Raw genomic sequence first — 21317 nt, forward strand, 5'->3', positions numbered from 1 at the left:
GCCTTAGCTCATTGGTTATAGGACTTAGGGTCTGTTTCCAATGGCCTCAGCTCATTGGTTATAGGACTTAGGGTCTGTTTCCAATGGCCTCAGCTCATTGGTTATAGGACTTAGGGTCTGTTTCCAATGGCCTCAGCTCATTGGTTATAGGACTTAGGGTCTGTTTCCTTGCTGGTTGTTGGCCGGAGGTTGCTCTCAGCAGTTCGGTGATGCTCCCCGGCCCTTGCACACAGCCCCTCTGTCTTCAAAACCAGCTACAGAGCCTCTGATTCTTGATGTGCTTCAAATCTTGCTGGATTCTTCTGCCATCGGTTGGCGAAAACTGTTTCTGAAGGGTCTGTATGACTAAGTGTGGCCCACCTGGAGACAGCCCTTCCATTTTTGGTAGACTTCCGTTTTTAGAACGGCCTTTCTGATATTAAGGTGTATTTTGACATTTTAAACATTTCTATCCATTGGTCCTCATCCTGCCATCTCATTCTGCAATCTGATTCCCCTTCTCCCTGTGCTGTGGCCCTTGTACCATCCAAGTTTTCTCTTTTCCAGATTGAAAACACTCATTTCCCCCCGTTACTTTTTACATGACACGTTGCAGCAGAACAGTTAAGTGTACTCTCTTGGAATCGCACGCATAATTGGATTGAAATTGGATTGCAATTCCTGCCACCTACTGACTGTGATGTTGGACCAGTTAACGTCTCTGAACCTTGGTTTCCTTATCTACGCATACTTTATAGGATTAATTCACAGATTACACGAGCTAATGCATGCAAAGCTCTTAAGCACCTTCCCTGTCACAAAAACATCCAATATATGTTAGCCAATATTATTACTTCCATATTGTTACCCTTTCCTCATTTTGTTCTTTTCCTGCTGGTTGTGATCTATTTTGTCAGTGACCCTAATAAAATGTACTGCCTGAATCGTGTAAGTGCCTTAAAGAGGTTTACAGTCCTTTATCCAATAATTCTACTTTAGAAAATTTATGCCAGTGAAATAATCAGAGATGTAGGCAAAGATTTTTGTTCCAGAATGTTCATCACAACACAATTTATAATGGCAAAATATTGAAAGCAATCTGAGTATCCGACAGTAGGGAAATAATGAAATTAGGGTTTAGGGTACATTTCTATGATGCTCTAAAGCCTTAAAATCACAATTTCAATAAAAGTAATGACATAGGAAACAGCATTAAGTGCAAAAATCATGATATAAAACTGAATATATAGCATGACCCCAACTGTGTTTCTGAAATTACATATATTTTACTAATACACCAATATTGGTAAGGAAAAGATCAGAAGGAAACACACCATGTGTTAATAGTAGGTGGTGGGATTATAGGTGTTTTAAAGTTTTCCTCATTATATGTTTTTTGCCAATACTGTGAATTACTTTTGTAATCTGAAAAAAATATGAACAAACTTTATTTAAAAATTATTTTGTGTGTGTAGCCCAGCACAGAACCTGATAACCCTCAACTCTGTCTTGAACAGAAAAGTTGCAGAGTCACATCGTGATCAAGATGGTCACTCAGCTGGGAACTGGAGTGAAGGCGGTGGGGTTCTAGCAGGCTGCCTCTGGGGACAGGCCAGCAGCACTCATCAGACTGCTGCCTTGTGGGGCGGCACTTGGGAAGGAAGTCCGGCCGGCTGGGTCCCGTGGCCCCAGTTGCAGCAGATGCAGTCGTCCTTGGTAGTGCTGTGCTCGTTGTTGTAGTGCGCACCCTTGTTATGATGAGCTTTGGTCTCTGTCACATTTCATCTGCATTCTTGACTTTGTCATCCCAGAAAGAATAACGCTTTAGAATATGGGCCTCTAGATTTTTTTGTTTTATTCTCATCAAAAAAAGCAAAAGTGATCCATTCTGTGAGGTGCCTCACCTGGCCTCTTGGTCGGGGCCATGTACGTTCAGGTGCTCCTGGCCCATGCCTGGCTATGGCCCAGCAGGCTCTGCTGCGTAGCTGAGCAAAGGGGAGCATTCTTGGGCCTTGTGTACAAATGGCTCAGGGTCCGGGTGTTTTTTACTGTTACTATTATTGGAGATAGAATCAAGATAGGAGGGACTGTGCTATCTCCCTTCACACACTAGGGGGCTCACTTTCTTATGGTTCCCACCCTGGGGGATCACCCAGGGCTTTTCCGCAGGCCTTGTGGGATCTTCCTGTCTTGTCCTGGGAGGCAGTTCTGTTTATCCACTGACTCAAATTCTGAACATCTGAAGAAGAATCTAGTTTCTGAATTCAACTGTTACTTACAGAGACTCTGTTAAGGAGCTGAGGAAGTTCAAGGATAAATCCAGTGTCATTCATCTAGCATTTCCTGAGTACTTACTCTGTGCTGGACTCAGAGCCAAGAGCTGTGGGAGGGAGGTACATGGATGAGTGACTTCAACAAATGTGTGATTAGGACCTACTATGTGCAGGGTACGGTGTGAGCCACTGAGCAAAGAGATTAATGCGACAGTCCTCATGCTTAAGAAAGTTATAATCTATGTAGTCTGGGAAGAGACAAACATGTGAACCACTTAACAATAGGAGAAATAAGCGCTATTTCTGTAGCAGAGTCCAGAGGAGGGAGCAATTACTTCTGATGTGGCCTGGCCACTTCCTAGCGATATGTTTTTAGTCAAAATGTTTAACCACTCTGTTCCTCAGTTGATCTATCTAATGAAGGCATAATGAGTTAATTCATATAAAGTGCCTAGAATGGGATTTAGTAGTTAATAAATGTTAGCAGTCCCTTTCATTCTCCTTTTCTCCTCTCTCCCTCCTTCCCAAGGATGAATGGTGAAGGTTCCCTGCCCCAAGGGGGCAACATGAGCCCAGCATGATGAGGAGTGGGGTGGTAGGATACTGTGCTGGGGGTCTGAAGAGGAGTGGAACATACAAGTATTTGTGGATGATTCTACTGGAGACAGAGGCTGGAGGACCACACTAGGTCCAGACCATGGAGGATCTTCAGTACGAGACAAAGGAATTTGGGCTTGGGCAATGTGGGGCAAAATAGTCCTTGTGTACTTTAGGAAGAACAGGGAGAGACTGGAGAGGAGAGGAGCACCAGGGAAGCTTGCTGCAGCATTCCAGGCCAGAGCTAAGGCCAGAGCTAGGACCCAGACCATTTCTCGGACTCCCTCAGTGTGACGGAGGCTGAGGATGAGGTTTGGTTCTCTTTCTGTGTGCCTGTGGGTTTCTTGCTGAAGGAACATTGGTTCGAGTGACAGTTTATCCCATGTATGCATTTGTGTCCCCTGTCTCTTTTCTGAAGATTTAATGTTGATAGAATAGTGTTATCTAATCATGTTTCTCCAATTGTCTCAATGATATCTTTGATGGCAATTTTTCACTTTGATCTGGGACCCAACCCAGGATCATATACTGCATTTAGTTGTCATGTCTTTTTAATCTGGAATAGCTTGTCTTTATCTTTTATGACATTGATATTTTTTAAGAGTACAGGACAGTTGTTTTGTATAATGGCCCTCAATTTGGTTTTATCTGATTTTCCCTCATGATTGCATTTCACATAGGCACTTTGGGCAGGAATGCTAAATAGGTGATGTTGTGTCTTTTTTTTTTTTTTAAGATTTTATTTATTTATTCATGAGAGACAGAGAGAGAGAGAGAGAGAGAAGCAGGCTCCCAAGGAGCAGGGAGCCCGATATGGGACTTGATCCCAGGACCCTGGGATCATGACCTGAGCCGAAGGCAGATGCCTGACCGTCTGAGCCACCCAGGTGCCCAGTGATGTTGTGTCTTTAATGCATTGCATGAAGAGGCACCTGATGTCAGTTTATCCCATTCTTAGTGATGCTGACTTAGATCGCTTGGGTAAGGTGGTGTCTGCTTCCTTTCTCTGCTACAGAGTTACCATTTCTCCTTTGTAATTAAGAAATGAGGGCACCTGGGTGGCTCAGTCGTTAAGCATCTGCCTTCGGCTCAGGTCATGATCCCAGGGTCCTGGGATCGAGCCCTGCATTGGGCTCCCTGCTCAGCTGGAAGCCTGCTTCTCCCTCTCCCACTCCCCCTGCTTGTGTTCCCTCTCTCACTCTGTCTCTCTCTGTCAAATAAATAAATAAAATCTTAAAAAAAAAAAAAAGATCTAGGGCGCCTGGGTGGCTCAGATGGTTAAGCATCTGCCTTCGGCTCAGGTCATGATCCCGGGGTCCTGGGATCGAGTCCCACGTCGGGCTCCCTGCTCAGCAGGGAGCCTGCTTCTCCCTCTGCCTCTCTGTCTCTCATGAATAAATAAATAAAATCTTAAAAAAAAAAAAATCTGTGAAGAGATACTCTGAAACTATGTAAGTATTCTGTTCCTCTTTAGACTTTTGCCCAGTAATTTCAACATGCATTCATGATTCTTGCTTGAATTAACTATTATTATTGCAAAATTATTTTCTTTCCAAATTATTCCTTTTACATTTATTACTTTTGACATCGTACTCTAAGGAAGAGTTTTTCCTGTTCCCCTATTTATTTATTATTCAAGAAGTACTTATAAATTTTTATTTTATTCAGTGAGTCATAATCTACTACTGTCATTATTCATTCTGATATTCAAATTCTCCCTGATTTAGCCAGTGGAAAACCCTTCAGGAAAACCTGGTATCCTTTTGATATTTCCATGTCATCTTTTGATCAGTTCCTTACTTCCTGGCACAAATAGATGTTCCGGGCTCCAATTATTCTTTCCCTGTCCCAATCCTAGAATCAGCCATTTCTCCAAGGAGCTCTGATTCCTCTTAGTCAAATAGTATTTAAAAGCCAAAATTGGTCACCAAGTGAACTTATCACTGCTGGGGTGTCATTGCTTCTAGGAAATGTCATATTGGTTGAACTCAACCTGTGTGTGTGTGTGTGTATGTGTGTGTGTGTGAAACTGTGAGTTCACACTGATACCTCTCATTCAAATCCAATGTCCACAGTGTTCCTCTTTGCCATCCCTTATTCCATATTTGTGTTTCCTTCGTCTATAGTGAAAACTCTGGCTCCCAGAGTCATTAACATATTTCCTCAGTTGCACAGTCCTACAATACATACAAAATACTTTCAGAGTTGATACATGTATACTACTATGGAAAAAAAAAATGAATCCACTAAGTAAAGATTTTTTTTTTTTTACAGTTTTGTTTTGTTTGTTTTGTTTTTAGATGGAAGAAAGTCAAAGAACTTGTTTAAAAGTTACTGGGAGGGGGGCGCCTGGGTGGCTCAGTTGGTTAAGCAGCTGCCTTCAGCTCAGGTCACGATCCTAGGGTTCTGGGATCGAGTCCCGCATCGGGCTCCCTGCTCAGCAGGGAGTCTGCTTCTCCCTCTCCCTCTGCCTGCCTCTCTGCCTACTTGTGCTCTATCTCTGTCAAATAAATAAATAAAATCTTAAAAAAAAAAATTACCAGGGGGTGCGCCTGGGTGGCTCAGTTGGTTAAGCATCTGCCTCTTGATTTCAGCTGAGGTCATGATCTCAGGGTTCTGGGATTGAGGCCCCTTACGCCCCATGGGACTCCGTGCTCAGTGGGGAGTCTGCTTGGGATTCTCTCCCTCTCCCTTTGCCCCTCCCTCCTGCTCACTCACATGCACACATGCACATGCTCTCTTTCTCTCTCTAAAATAAAATAAATAGTGGCGCCTGGGTGGCTCAGTCAGTTAAGCGTCTGCCTTCAGCTCAGGTCATGATCCCAGGGTCCTGGGAGCGAGTCCCATGTAAGCTCCTTGCTCAGCGGGGAGTCTGCTTCTCCCTCTACCCTTCCCTGCTGCTCCTGATCTCTCTCTTTCTCTCTCAACTAAATAAAATCTTTAAAAAAATAAATCTTTTTTAAAAAGTTACTAGGATTGGTTACTTTTTCCCTCTTCAGAACAGTTATATTATTTATTTGAAATAAGTTTTGCCTATTTTTGAGCTTCACATAAAGTAGTCACACACTGTTTATCTTTCTGTGTCTGATTTTTTTTTGTTCACCAAGATTCTTGAAGATTTATCCATGTTGTGAATAGCAGTTTTTTTCCCCATTGTTATAAAGTATTCTGAATACCACATTTTATCCATTCTACTGATGATGAATATTTGGTTAATTTTATGTTTTTATTTTATTATGAATAAAACTGCTATGAACATTTTTATACATGTCTTTGGATGGAACGAAGTAATCATTCATTTTGGGTACCTGGGTCTCCTGGCATCTATATATCTATCTATACCAAACTATGTTTAGCTTTGGTAGATAATGCCAAATAGTTTTTCAGAGCAGTTGTTGAATTTATATTCCTGCCAGCAATGTAAGCGTTTTCCAGTTATTCCACATCCTCACCAGCACTTGGTATTGACAGTCTTTTTAAATTTCAGCCAGTCTTGGCTATTACTGGGCAAGAGTTCAGTTGTTTTTGAGAAAGATGCTATAAGATGTTTAACTGGCCTGATTCTGTTAATTACCTGTATTTGAGGTTGGTTGTTTGGCTCACATGGTTCCGTGTTGTTCTCAAGGGTATAAGTAACTTAATGGTGTGCCTTTTCTGAAGTCTAGATGCATTGTTGCATTAGGTGCTTTTAGTAAGGATCAGAGATAGTTGTAGGTTACTTTAGAATTGTAAGAATGGGTATAAGTACGGAAAATAGGTAAAGAACTAGAAGGTCATATAGAACAGAAGCCACCTCAAAAACCTAGACCTTCTTATGCCCTCAGCAGTAGAATCAAGAAATCTCACATTCTAGTGACTTAGCTCCTCTTCTCTACTTTGACTGCTCCTGCTGTCTGGCTCTTCTACCTGTAACTGCTCCTTCTATTAACCTCGTGTCTGTTTCTTCCAGCCACTGCTCCAGCTACCGACTAGAGGACTCACTCCCTATCACCCCTTGCAGGCAGAATTTTCCCATTAGGCCACTTCACAGGCTATAGCCAATCTATACGTTAACCTCTTCTGAGACGGGTGTCCATCCATAGTCCATCCACACCAGTTAGGTTGGCCACAGGAAACAGGAGTTCCTGGTATCAACATGGCAACTTAGGAGAAAGGAATTCCCTTTAAGTGGGGAAAGCGAGCATTTCTGAGTGTCTGCTAGTTTAATTGTGTATATTATACTTGAATTCAGCAGACATTTCTTAAGCCCTCTCCTTTTTTTGCCAATGGAGGAATTCTGTTGAAAAGGGAAATGAACCCATGCCAGTTCCTTTTATATGTTCCCAAATCATATATTTTTATATATTGTGGACACATATCTGCAGAACAGTGTCAAGCTCAAAGTAAATTTTATTCTGTAGATGGCGGGGGGGCATGAATGGGTTTTAGTATGTATGAGATCTATTTGGTTGTTACTATTCTGTTTTAAAGATGAGGGAACTGAAGTCCAGAGAGGCAAAGAGATTTGCCCAAGGCTACAGGACCAGAAAGTGGCAGGGCCAGGACTCACATCCAGGTCTTCTGGTTCTATAACTGCTACCCCGCACTGACTGGGGAGACATGCCCTACCCCAGTGCCCAAATATTAATAGTTGACAAAGGACAGCTGACAAAAGGAAACTTTAGCCAAGGCAAGTACTAGGGTTTGAGAGAAGATCTGGGAGGCTTCCTCAAGGCAGTGGGTTTGGAACTGAGTCAGGTAGGCTTGGTCGGGTTCATAATGATATGGAGAAGGGAGAATGGTGCAAATAAAGGTACAAAAGTGGGGAATTAGATTTCCCAGGGACAGAGAAGCTACTTGTGTTGATGGGCTAGTAGGTTTCTATGTAGCAAAGGAGAGAGAGAGATCAGGTTTGGTAGGAAGTTGTTAGGAGTCTTTGAGACTACGACAACTTCCAAAAAAAAAAAAATCAGATTATGACATGACAGAAGAAAGCTTGACGTCATTTAGGTGGCTCTTAAAAGAGTCCAGGGTGGGGGGCGCCTGGGTGTCTCAGTCGGTTGAGCGTCCGACTCGGTTTTGACTCAGGTTATGATCTCAGGGTCCTGGGACCGAGCCCCACATTGGGGCTCCATGCTCAGTGGCGAGTCTGCTTGAGAATTCTCTCCCTCTTCTGCCCCTGCTCCCATGCTCTCTCTCTCCAAAATAAATAAAATAAATATTAAAAAAAAAAAAGAGTCCAGGCTGGAGTGTAAAGGACTGAAGATGGAGCAGCTGGAGATCAAGACATAGATTTGAGAGTCTTTGAGAAGGCAGAACTAACAGGATGGAGACAGAGTAGGAGATAGAGCTGCCACTTGAGAGTTTGAGCCTCAGTGATGGGGGTGATCTGGTACCAGTGTCAGAAGAGGAGGGACAGTATGTATGGTGGTGAAGCTCAGAGGCTTTGGCTCAAGGCTGACTTGGGTGTTTAGCCCCTTGTGACTTGGGACAAGTGATTTAGCTCTTCTGAGTTTGCTGACCTGTTGAGTAGGGACGCAGATTCCCACTTCCCAGAGTAGCTGTGAGGATGTGAGGCTGTGCAGGTAGAGTGAAATTCTATGATGCCACATGCCTGGCATCCAGGCATTTACCAAATTTTAGCTCCCTCCCTCCCCATCCCAATCTCTCTGAGGAAGTAGTAGAACCTACTTTAAGCCTCTTACGTATAAAATGTACTTTGAAAGAAAGGAATTGGCTTTACAGGGAAAATGGGTTTTTGGGAACCCAATCAATGGGACTTGGAGTTGGAGGACAGATGGAGCCTCTTATTTTTTGGCCTCCTTTGACATCTAGACTTCAGCTAAAAGTTGAAGCCTCACAAAGGAGTTAGAAGTATCTTTGCAACAAGGCTAGGTACTTCCAAAAGCAAGCAACTGTGCGGCTTCTCTCCTGCCTCGATGACCTCCATGTGGGGCTATTTCTGAGCCTCAGGGTAAAACTCCGTTGGCTGACAGGACAGCAGTTTGCCTGTAAAACATGCCCAGCCCTCCCAGCCTGCTTTTCTAACAGGTTTGGAAATCCCAGTTGTCTCCTCAGAGTTCTACACACACGGCAACTGGGTTTGGGTGGAGTTCTAGCAAGGGCTGCACTGAGGCACCCATTCCCTTCCCTGTTAACTCCCGCCTTTCTGGAGCTGCTCCCAACCCGCTTCTCCTCTGGGCGGTGGTGCCTGCCAAAGACTCCCGCGGCGCAGAGCCCAGGCTTCGAATCCCTCCTCCAAGTCCCGGGAATGGCCCGCCTCCGCCAGGCGCCTGGTTGCCATGGCATCCGCCGGGCACACGGGCCCATTGGCACAGGGCGGGAACCAATCAGAAGGCCCCGCAGGCCGCTGTGGCTGGGCTCCGGCTGGTCCCAGGGCTGCCGGGGGCTGCTCCTAGGAAGAGGAGGGTGGTTCCTGGCCGGTGGCGCGGGACTGGCCCAGGCGCCCCGCATCCTCTCCTGGAGATCTCAGTGCCACTTCCCCTGAGTTCCGGTCACACACACCTTCCCTGCTTGCCCCCCCCCCGCCCCCCACATTCAGAGTTGAACAGTCTGTCGGAGTTACCTGCTAGGGAGGGCAGGGGCGAAGCTTTGTTGCCACTTTACAGCCATTTCCCCCAAAGAAAAAGCTCTGGAGCAGCTTCTTGACTGGTCTGCAGGTGGGTCCTCCAAGCCCCAGGAAGATGTCTGGGCCTTGTAAGTCTAGGGCTGCCCCAGCTTAAGATCCCTTGCTAATAGGCACATGGTTTCCGGATATAAGGAACTGGAACTGGGTGGGTGGTTTATTTCCACCCTGTTTGCCAACGATTGGGAGGACAGAAAAGTTGAATCTGAAAGATCATAGAATCCTGCACCTCCACTAGCTGTAAGAGACTGGGCATGTTACTGTACTCTCTGAACCCCAATCGCCCCGTTTGTAAAAACAGTTGTAACAAAAGAACCTATCTGCTCACGTTGGCATAAGTAAATAATACGGGCAAAGCAGTCAGTAAGGGACATCACCTGTTTTTAGAAGTGGTACAACAGTGGTGCCCAGAGCTAGAGTACTCACATGTCGCATTTGGCAGGTGTGTTCACATTCACCCAGTTTTTGCTTGTTCACTTAGTTATTCATTCATTTAAGCCATTAATGCATTCAGCATATATTCTCTGGGCATCTATTCTCGTATCGTTCTGATTTTAGTCTCTGTGCTGCCGAAGCGAGCACATATTCCCTGGGCATCTACCACCAGTCAGTTCATCCCTGTCCAGCTGTCCTTAGTGGGATCCAGCCCCCGGGGGAGTTGCGACGCTCTTCACAAGAACTGATGGAGTCTAGCCTGGCAGGAGGCTCGTAGGGAGATCTTGGCCCCGTGGCAGCTGGGGGTTTGGAAGTTGTTTCCTGCGGCTCTGCATCCTTTGGCTGAGGGGCCTGAACAGAGCGGACCCCTGTAGTGTTTGAGCAGCACCGAGTCAGGACAGGTTTCCACAGCCACTTTTGGTCCCCTCACCTATGGGGAGGTGTGCCCCCTTCTCCTGAAGGCCCCAGTCAGCCAGCTGGACCCTACTTCCTCTGTAGTGGGGCTCCCATCTCCCAGGACTGACCTCCTTTGCTGGTCTGCTGAGCTTTGCCATAGGTGGGAGTCCCTGAAACAATCCTACTATCGCTTTTCAGGCTCCCATCACCTCAACACTGTTCTTGTCGCACCCGGTGCCTTCCTGCCCTCGCTGTGCATCTCAGCACCTGGCTCCCATTGGGCTATAGTGGCCACACTGCTTCTTACACTTGTTTTGGGATCATCTCACTCCTCTGGGCCCCCTCATCTTTGTACCCCTACCCCCCCCAACTCCATGCCCTGTCTGCTTGGGCTGTGTGATAGAGACATTCCTGGGGAGGCACTCTGCTGGACGCCTGAGGGACAGAAGTGCTTCACACAGGCCCGCTTCGTAAAGAGACGTCTCCTGTGGGATAAGGCCACGATGCGTAGTGCTGTGGGAGTCGGTAGGGCGGAGCAGATGGGTCTGCTTCCAGAGTCAGGGAAGTCTTTTCCAGGAGGTGATGTTTGGGCAATCTTGAAGGATTTAACTGGGTAGACAGTGGGAGAGAGGGAATTCAAGTCAAGGAAGATAGCGTTCGTAAAAGCCTGAAATTGCCTTATGTTGTTAGAGAAAATGTAATGTAGTGTGAATAGAAAAAAAAGGGAGTGTGTTATTTGGGTTGAGGGTTCATGAGTAGCAGAGAGAAGAAGTGAGGCCAGAGAGCTAAGCAGGGACCTACTCATGTGGGCCTTGGAAGCTACCACGGGGAGCCGGTGAAGGGCTTTGAATAGGGGCATGACATTCAGATTTATATGTAAGGAAAGTGAGACAAATGGCTGCAAGGGGATGGATAGTCTCGTTTGTCCTCTGGCAATTCTGAGGCAGACGGGGTGACGCTATTATCTACTTGTTACACCTGAGAACACTGAGGCCCAAGCAGTTAAATATCTTGCCAAAGGTCTCAGAGCCAGAAAGCAGAGGACCTAGGACTCACCTGGCTTCCTGGCTCTGAACCTCTTTCTCCTGGGCATGCTGCCATTGTTAACAGAGTCTTCTAGAAAGCTGCCTGCAGCTGGGTAGCAGGTAGATGCTGACAGGAGCAATATGAAGCAAATGGCCATTGATACGATCTTGCTGAAGGAGCGTAGCCCTGGGATTTTGTGGCCTGTGGTGTTCAGTCTCCTGACCTGTATGCCACTGCGCAGAGAGCAAGAAGCAGCGGGGAGCTTTGAGCTTCCAGCTCTGTGCTGCCTTGACAAACTCCATTCATCAGGGCCTCGCTCATTAATTCAGGGCAGTGCCTACTGCCTGATACTGGCATTTGTCAGTGGCTTGTTTCTGCAAGCCCCTGGTCCTCCAGGTTGGTCAGCTCTGTAGTCCGCAGCCCCAGGGGGACCCCTGGCAGTCAGAGGTGGGCCCTTTCTCTGTCTGCAGTTTGTAAAATGAAAGAACTTTATCTTTAAAAAACAAAGGTAACATCTAGCAGTACAGAACATCAGCTTGGAGATCAGGCAGACCTGGGTGTTAGTTCTGCTGCTGCCACTAGCTAGCCAAGAAAGTTACTTAATGCAGTATGGGCCTCAGTTTTCTTATCTCTAAAATAAGCACAGTCAGACCTCCCTGAAAAGATTGTTGGGATGATTAAGGTGAGATTATGTTTACAGAGTGCCTTGGCATGCTGCTTGGGTTTTATACATCCTCAATATATGGTGACTTTAAATCCTGCTGTTATTGCTTCTCCCACCACTACTGCTGCCAAGACTGTTTGAAAAACAGAGACGAGAAGAAAAAGTATCTTATAATCCCACCATCACGATGCAACTACCGTTGTTATTAGTTATAGTTCCTTCAAATCTTTTTCCCCACAACTTCAGAACATATCAGATTTTGTGGCATATTTATTTTATAGCCATATTTATTTATTATTTTTCCTTTGTAGTAGGTACATTATATTTATTTTTAATAGATTTTTTTCTGATCATAAGATTACTATATAAAATTTAGAGGGCATAGAAAAAGCAAAAGGAAAAACCATGCTTATAATGCATACCTCATTCCTAGCCCTGAGGCTGTCACTATGAACTTTTGATGTATCTTCTTCCAGTCTTTTGTTCGTGTTTTATTACAGAGTCGAGACCATATTACATACACAGTTTTCCTGTGATTTTTCAGTTCATAGGATATCATGAGCATTTTTCTTTATTGTAAGCATTATTTTTCAAGGCTACATAATAGTCCATCAGATGGCTCCACTGTAATTTACATAAGCATTCCCCTGTTGCTAGACATCTAAGTATTTTCCAGTTCCTCAACCTAAGCAGTTTCCTGTAACAGAACCTCGGGACACAGCCTCAGTGTCACCAGGAGGCACACAGTGAACTGTGCTGTGTGTATGGTCCTGGGCAGGGGATGGTGGAACCCCTCAGATAAATCAGGCACTGAGCCTGCCTCAAGGGAATGCAGAGACTAGACACCTGGAAATACTGACTGGGGCAAAATATGTAGGTGCTTCTTTGCCAGACACTGTCAGGGAGTTCACCTAAGTGCGGGCATCTCTGTTTCCTCCAGAAGCTGAGATCAGGAGCACGCAGCTTTTACAAAGACAAAAGTCTCAGAAGCGTTGCTGACCCTTCTCACCTACCAGTGTCTTAGGCCTCCGATACTCAAATGCCTTTGAGCCCGTTACCTTGACTGTCAGGGGCCTGTGCTAGCGACCTTTGAATATCACTTCCAAGTGGTTTTCACTGGGAAGGAGTGAGAAGCTACAGCCTCAAGAAGGGAACTAGCGTGAGCCTCTGGAGAATCGGGGATGCTCTAGTCCTTGTTTTGACGGACGCTTGCTCCAGCACCTGAGGCAGGTTCTTTCCTCTTACCAAGCCTCTGTTGTCTCCTCACAACGTAGAAAGATTGGACTAGATGATCTCCAGGGCCCTTGCAGCACTGATGTTCCACGGGGACCTGAAGCCTTCCTCTTGCCAGGAGCTAAAGTGAGCATCCTGATAAAGGTCACAGGATGCTTCTCCAGAGTCCAGAGTTTCTTTTAATTAGTACCTGGGGAAGCACTTATGCTTTTATATTCCCACTTACTTCCTCCTGGCTGCAGCTGGGATGAGTAGACTGAAAGGCAGGAAGTGCTGCTTGCTGGGTGAAAACACTAGATTCAGAACCCCCATGATTCTTTGTCTCTAATGTAGTAGGTATTTTTTCTTTTATGTACTTGGTTTTTTCATTCATTCTCTCACTTAGCAGATGTTAACTGAGTCCCAGACCTTGTACAGTCCAGAGGTGAATGAGACTCAGGCCTGTTCTCAAGACACATGCAGTCTAGTGAAGAGACAGGAGCAAGTGTAAAAGGCAACAAGAGAATTGCTACAATGGGGTACAGATAAGTTGCATAACAAAAGGGTACAGATAAGTTGCATAATGAAGGGAGTATTTGAGTCTGCCTGGAAGCAAAGGAGTCTCAGTGGACACGTTGAGCCTTTAAAGGATGAGTGGAAGTTTTCTAGGCAGTTTGAGGAGAGGGCATCCCAAACAGAGGACCCACACGTGCAAAGGCCCAGAGGTATGAGAGTACATGTCATGTTCTTTATGAGGCTGGAGGGTGAAAGGGACAGTGAGCAGATGAGAAAAAGTCAAGCGCTTTTCCTTGGACAAGGAATTTTCTTTCTGTAATATACCTTATTTTTTTTTTCTTTTTATAGGTCTCCTGTGGCTCAGAGCATAATCTGGCAGTGATTGGTAAGTAATTAGTATACTGAGAACTATGTGTGTTCTGAAACTCTGTGCCTCTGTGTGTGTGTGTGTGTGTGTGTACATGTTGGGGGAGATTCTAGGAAATGGAAGTCTTTGATTGCCCAAGGCTTTATTGGAAGCCCCTTTTCTAAAAATTTCTATCCACATCATTGAGTGTCTTTTTAAGGTACCTAAGCTGGCCTCCCTGCCCCAGGCAGTGGCATTTGAGGATATTAAAGATTTTACAGACCAGGGACATCATGTGTAGAAAGCCAGACATAAAAGGGGAAGAGGACTGGGCTGCTCTTGTTTCTCTGAATAAATCCCTTATTCCAAGTTCTTTCCTCTTTCTTTGGAAATATGGGGCTCTGCTCACTGCCCCCCCACTGCCTTGTATTCCGTGACACTCAGGAACTCCCAGATGAAGCCAACCTTCTGATTGGTTGAGGTTTCCTCTTAATTGGTTTTAGATAACCACAGGTCACTGTTTTTATGATTAGGCCTATGAGTAATTCCTTCAAGAAGCTTCCTCATTACTTCTCCAGGTAGACTAGTCTCCATATCACAGTGCATTAAAGAGACACGAGTGTCGGGAGGGCCCGACTGCCTGAGTTCAATACAGGCTTCCACTTACTAGTTGTGTGAACTTGGACAAGGTACTTAACCCTTCCATGGGAGGGCGGTAGCAACTACCTTCTAGGAGTTAATATATATAAAGCACATAGAGCAGTGCTTAGCTCCTAGTAAGGGTTTTAGAAATGTTCCTTGTTATTATCTGGTATTTGTTCTAATTGCCCTCCTCTGGGCTTTGGCTCCCCATCTGAAAAATGGAGGGGTGAAAACAGAAAATCAAGGTTCCCTCCTGCTCTGATATTTTAGGATCCTACTACAAACCCATCACTGCCTGCCTTCTGTTGGTGATTTCTGTTCCAGGCTACTTGTCTCCCAGCTTCTGACTCAGGTTCTGAAGGGCAAGACCCCTACGTTTTCCTTTGGTTTCCTGCCTATTTGCAGCACCCAGAGCAGTGCCTGGTACTCGGCAGAGACTCGAGCACTGTTTTCTGAATCAAGCTTAGACTGGCCCAGCCGCCTGCAGTGACAGCAGTAGGCCCGAACGTGCTGTGCAACGAGGCAGAACCAAGGACAGCTGAGGAGGTGGGCTGCCAGCCAGCAGAGGGGGTGGGGAGTAAGCTGGGCTGGAGTCAGAGACGGAGAGAGAAAATGTAGCGGCAGACCTGCATGCTTTGCAGCGCACCAGACACTGGATACCGGAACTGCTCCAGCCTGGGTGTGATTAAGACAAGCTAATCACAGAGTCCGAGGTGGTGCCTAGGATGCTGGCACTGCTGCTTTCGCTGGTCTGGGAGAGAGGTTGGCTCCCTCTGTGACCAGCACAAACAAGAAGATTGCGGGGAATCTAAATACGGGAAAGAACACAGTCCCGACGAAGGAGGGGCTGGAGCTAGCTAGCAGGGTGGCCGGCTGAGCCGACAGGCAGCCTAGGGCTGTAGAAAGAGCACAGACTCTGCAGGCAGACAACCTGGGTTCACACCGGCTGCATCTCCGTGTGAGCTTCCATTTCCCCCCTCATCTCCATAATGGGGAGAATTCCACTTGGCAGGATTGCTGTGAGGATTAATGTATGTGAGATACCTGGTATACAGGGGGTGTGAGAGAAGTGTGTGTGTGTGTGTGTATATAGTTCTGTTTGCTTCTCATTCCTCTCGATCGGGGTGGGAGAGGGGAGAATGGCTTGTTAGTGCGACTGCGCTACTAAAGTCACTGTTACTTGGGAGAGAGAGATGGTAACATTCTGGAAAGGTGTCCAGTGTTACCCAACTCTCCTCTGTCCTCTCCCAAGTGCGGAGAACGTCAGAGGCCGTGGAGAGCAAGGTGTGCCGGTGAGCTCCTGGAGGGCGGACCTGTTATTTTCTGTTTTGTCCTCAGTGCCCGGTCTTGGCTCACAGTCTGTTGAACGCATGGCTGCAGAGTCAGGAAAGGTGGGCGCAGTCACACGGCTCCAGGCATATCCACCTGCTTGCGTGTGAGCTGGGAGCAGAGGCTCCCCACCACTGGAGGGATGGGGCCCTCCATGGGTGCCCTGCAGGGTGCAGGCTGTGCGATAGGAAGCGACAAGAAGCACCTGTTGGCTCTGGCAGAAGGCCAGGAGAGGGAGACAAGCTGAAGGAGGAGAGCTCCCACCGCTTAAAGCCTAGTTCTCACAGCTAGCTCCTCGCCTCAGCCCTTCTACCATTGCCTACTTGAGATGGATTTCTCTGCTGTCAGTCTCATTCCCTGAGATCCAGGCCCTCTGAGCTTGGTGCTGGGTCTCCCGTGTAGTAGGCGCAACACAGTTACAGAATAGACTAGAACAGATTATAAGGGAGCCAGACTTTCCTCAAGTGTAGAAGCAGCATTAGTGTCTAATGAACGTGCAACAGACAAACCAGAGAGGGAGCTGGAAGGGAGATGGGTGGAAGGACGTGACTTAGGACCTGCTCTGTCTTCGAATGGACACTCCCCAAAGTGTGTTTGCTGTACCCACTTTATAGACAAGACACCTGAGATTCAGAGGCTCTACAGGTTGTCCAAGCGTAAGTAGCAATAAATAGTAGAGCTGTCTGCCTGACTTGCAAGACTTTTCTTTCGACCCTATCCAGTGTGGGTGGTGGTCAGGGAGAGCACAGATCCTAGGGTCAGATTGCTTGATTCCAGTCCTGGCTCCCACACTTAGGAGCTGTGTACCCTTGTATAAGTGGCTTAACACCCCTGTGTCTTGATCGCCTCATCTGGAATATCCTATTATTGACCTCATAAGGTTGTTATGTAAAGTGCTAACAGTGCTTGGCACAAAAGGAGAGGCTCAATAAATGTTAGCTGGCGTTATTGTCCTCCTCCTCCTCATCGTCATCATCATCACCATGTATTAAGACTTCGGGGCACCTGGGTGGCTCAGTCGTTAAGTGTCTGCCTTCGGCTCAGGTCATGAGCCCAGGGTCCTGGGATCGAGACCCGCATCGGGCTCCCTGCTCTGCGGGAAGCCTGCTTCTCCCTCTCCCCCTCCCCCTGCTTGTGTTCCCTCTCTCGCTGTGTCTCTCTCTGTCAAATAAGTAAATAAAATCTTAAAAAAAAAAAGACTTCAAGGAAGGAAGTAATTATGAGATAAGTATAAGAAGGCTTGACGCTCAAGGTGTGAACCTCAGGAGCTAGAGAGGGAAGTGTCTTCCCCACCCAGATTCCGGGGAGGATCTCAGCATAGCTGCAGAAGGGATTTGTAAAACTTGGAGCCTGGGGACCCCAATCTGGGGGATCTGGAAACAGTGCTAGGCCAGATTTGTTCCAGATCAGGCTTCTGCTATCCACTGCCCCAGACAGGGATTCAGAATGTGCATGTTCCAGCCTGAAGCAAACCCCGCAGCAGCCACACTTCAGGTTTCTCTAGGGAACAAAATAATTCTACTCTGCTACTTTATTTGCTTCTAGGTTCCTTTTTTCGCCTTCTTTTGCAATTTGGTTTGGTTCTTTCCTTAGTTTTCCAATGAGGGTTCTCTTGGAAGAGAGCAAGTAAATAGTAGAGCTGTCTGCCTGGTCCTGTATGGTCCTGTGCACAGTGGGGTTGGCATGCATGGCCATGGCTAGGTCGAGTCTGGGCTTCGGACAGAGGAAGAGCTGCTGGAGCTAGGCGCAGAGAAACTCAAGTGACAGTCAGGAAGGAGAGGGCTGAGGCCAGAGGCCACAGCTGGCCTGGCCACTTCTAACTGTGCCGTGCACGGTCACTCCACCTCAGGGAGCCCGATTCCTCTTGTGTACAGTCAACCACCCCTGAAAGTTGTTCTTCCAAATGGCATAGGTACGTCAGGTGCCTGCTCAGTGCCTGCCACGTAGCAGGCGCCCAGCAGGTGCTCACTCACTTGGCAGGTTCACTGGGCCGTTTCTTTCTTTCTGCCTTCCCACCTAGGATTTCCCTCCACATCTCACAGAGCTGGCTGCCTGGCTCCCATTCGTGGGCAGAGACTGAGGTCAGCAGAGGTGGCACGAGGGCATTTGACCACTACTTGCTCAGAAGATCCTTGCCTACCAGAGGCTGGCTCCCAGGCCCAACTTTGGCTTCGGGGCCCTCACCTCCGTGTCTGGCTGAATTGGCTCCAGCTGTTTTGCTTCCCGTAGGAGCAGCTTATTTTGGCTTGAATGGGCAATTTGTTTGCCTTCTCTCCTGATGTGCAGTTGTTCAGCCTTCCCTTCCTGCAGAGAAAAAAGAGCTGACTGCATTTCCTGTCTCCCCGCTCCACGCAGACCTTTGGAAAGGATTTTATTGGTGGCCTTTTCCTGGAGCATTCAGGCTCGCCAGAGAGGCATTGTTAAAGGGTTAGGTATTTGGCAAGAAAGTGTCATGCCTCCTCCTCCAAGCAAAGCCAGCTCTCTCACCAAATTGGAGCGATAATCTATGTAAGAATCTTTTTTTCCCCTTCATTTCAGTGATGATTTCCCATTACTGAACCTTTGCACCTTTGTAATATGTGTGGCGCAGCATCTGACCTTGGCTTGAAACCCATCAAACAGGGTCATGTAAGAATTTAATAGTGAGAACTAAATCTTTTTTGACACAGGCTGTTCCTCTGAGAGGCCATACCTCCAAACCCCAAGGCCTTGCAGAGAGCTTAGAGGCAAGTGTAAACTGTATGGTCCTGTGCACAGTGGGGTTGGCAAAACATAAATGCTTTATATTACCTCATTTAATCCTCAGAGCAAATCACTGAGTTTTGGTGCTGTTGTTAACTACATTTTCTAGATGAGGGAAGCTGAAGCATAGGCTGAGCAATTTGTTGGGAGGAATCAGTGTGTCAGGTCTTTAACCCAGGCCTCTAACTTCAGAGCCTGTGGTCCACTACCCCATGCTGCCTTCCTGTGGACCAGTGACAGTCCAGCCTGGTTTTAAGGCCACCAGATAAGATGATCTCATCCCGTCCTTTCAATACTGAGTTCCCTTTCATGTTAGCAACTTTTTCTGTCTTGCAGCCTAAATGTCTTCTTCAGATTCAGCAGTTCTCTGTATAATCACCAGATAGAATTGTGAAGTTGATGACATTGTTTTGGAAAACCACCCCTTTTAGGGTGGTTTTAGGATTCTTCTTCCCCCTCTCATTGTCCCTTACCTCTTTTTTTTTTTTTTTTAAGATTTTATTTATTTACGACAGAGACACAGCGAGAGAGGGAACACAAGCAAGGGGAGAGGGAGAGGGAGGAGTAGGCTTCCCGTGGAGCAGGGAGCCTGATGCGGGGCTCGATCCCAGGACCCTGGGATCCTGACCCGAGCCAAAGGCAGATGCTTAACAACTGAGCCACCCAGGCGCCCCTGTCCCTTACCTCTTAAAAAATTAATTTACTTATTTAATCTTTGAATAATTAACACATGCATATGATTCAAACTTAAAAGGCATAGAAAGATTTAAAATGAAAAACTTCCCTCCTACCCTGTCCTCCCATTTGTCCATTGCCCAAAAACCCTTCCACCACACATGCAACTAATGCCTGTTCATCTGTATTTTTCTAGTTTCTTTTTGCACATATAAAGTAAATGCTAAGATATATTTTTATACCTCCTTTCACATAAGTGGTACTATATTGTACATACTGTGTAGTGTCTTGTTTTTTCTTTCAACAGTTTATCTGGGAGATCTTTACATATCAGTATAAAAACCTTCCTAGGTAGTTATTACAGGTATATAATATTCCAGTATACCTATGTACCATGATTTATTTAACCCATGCCCTGTTGATGGACATGTAGATCATCTCTGATATTTTGCTATTATAGGTAATGATGTAGTGAACAACCTTGTGTATATATGTCATTTCATTTGTGGGATGTTGAAGAATAAATTCCTAGAAGCAAAATTATTATATCAGAGAGTTCGTATATCAATTTTGCAAGAGAGTTATTGCCTTCATAGGAATTTATACCATTATTTCCTCCCACTAGCGATATATGAGTACCTGTTTCTGCAGCCTCCCTAAGAGTGTGTAAAGAAACTTCTAGATTTTCGCCGATCTGATAGGTGAAAAACTACCAAGGGTGGTTTTTGTCTTTACTTTTTAAATTAAAATACAGTGTATATACCATAAAGTGTACAGATCTTAAAGGTTCAGTTTGATGAGTTTTAACCTATGCACATACCTAGGAAACTACCACCCAGTACAAGACACAGGACGTTTCAAGTACCCCAGAAGGTATCTCTTCTCAGGCAATACCCCAGCCCTAGAGTTAACTACTACTCCAACTTCTGTCTCCAGAAATGAGTTTTGTTCAGTGGTTGAACTTCATATAAATGGTGTTATGCACTGTGTACTCTTTGTGTTCAGCTTCTTACGCTCAACACATTGTGTCTCTAAGAATCATCTATTTTGTGTGTAGTGGGAGTTCTTTTTTATTGGTCAGTATTAGCCCACTGGATGAACATATCGCAACTTAGATGTCTGTTTCACTGTTGAAGATTTGGGTTGCTTCCATTTTGAGGACTGTGAATAAGGCTGTTGTCAACATTCTTACACATGCCTTTTGGTGAACATACACATTGGTTTCTCTTGAGTACGTAACTGAGAGTAGGATTTCTGGATCCTATCCTTAGCGTTAGTAGATAAACAGTTTTCCAAAGTAGTAGTGCCTACATATTGCCCATCAGCAATATATGAGAGTTCCACCTGTGCCATATCCTTGCCAGGTATTTTCAGTCTTGCTGATCAAGGCCATCCTGCAGAGTAAGTAGTGTGGAACTTCACTGTCATTTTAATTTACATTTCTCTGATAGCCAATGATGCAGAGCGCCTTTTCATATACTTAGAGGCCACTCGGGCAGCTTCTTCTGTCAAGTGCAAAGACTCTCAAGTGGGTTTTGTCTGTTTTTCTTTTTCTTTTCTTTTTTTTTTTTAAAGATTTTATTTATTTATTTGAGACAGAGAGAATGAGAAAGAGAGAGCACATGAGAGGGGGGAGGGTCAGAGGGAGAAGCAGGCTCCCTGCCGACCAGGGAGCCCGATGCGGGACTCAATCCAGGGACTCCAGGATCATGACCTGAGCCGAAGGCAGTCGCTTAACCAACTGAGCCACCCAGGCGCCCTTGTCTGTTTTTCTTAATGGTTTGCAGGCATCCTTTGTCTTATGGATTCAAGACCTTTGTTTTATATATATATATGTATATGTATCTCAAACATCTTTTC

The 21317-nt window shown here is 46.0% G+C and overlaps 1 protein-coding gene across 2 annotated transcripts in view; it reads left to right on the plus strand.

The window, feature by feature from the left end:
- SERGEF (secretion regulating guanine nucleotide exchange factor) overlaps positions 1 to 21317 on the plus strand; it is a 225272-nt gene that overhangs the window by 123229 nt on the left and 80726 nt on the right. For both annotated transcript variants that reach the window (XM_034995445.1, XM_034995447.1), the window contains exon 10: positions 14072 to 14108. In XM_034995445.1, coding sequence (XP_034851336.1) covers positions 14072 to 14108 — 37 coding nt within the window. The remainder of the gene's footprint in view (positions 1 to 14071; positions 14109 to 21317) is intronic.

Source organism: Mirounga leonina, unplaced genomic scaffold, assembly GCF_011800145.1.
Source record: "Mirounga leonina isolate KUSES-001 unplaced genomic scaffold, KU_Mleo_1.0 Mir_92, whole genome shotgun sequence".
In the NCBI taxonomy this organism is placed as follows: domain Eukaryota; kingdom Metazoa; phylum Chordata; class Mammalia; order Carnivora; family Phocidae; genus Mirounga; species Mirounga leonina.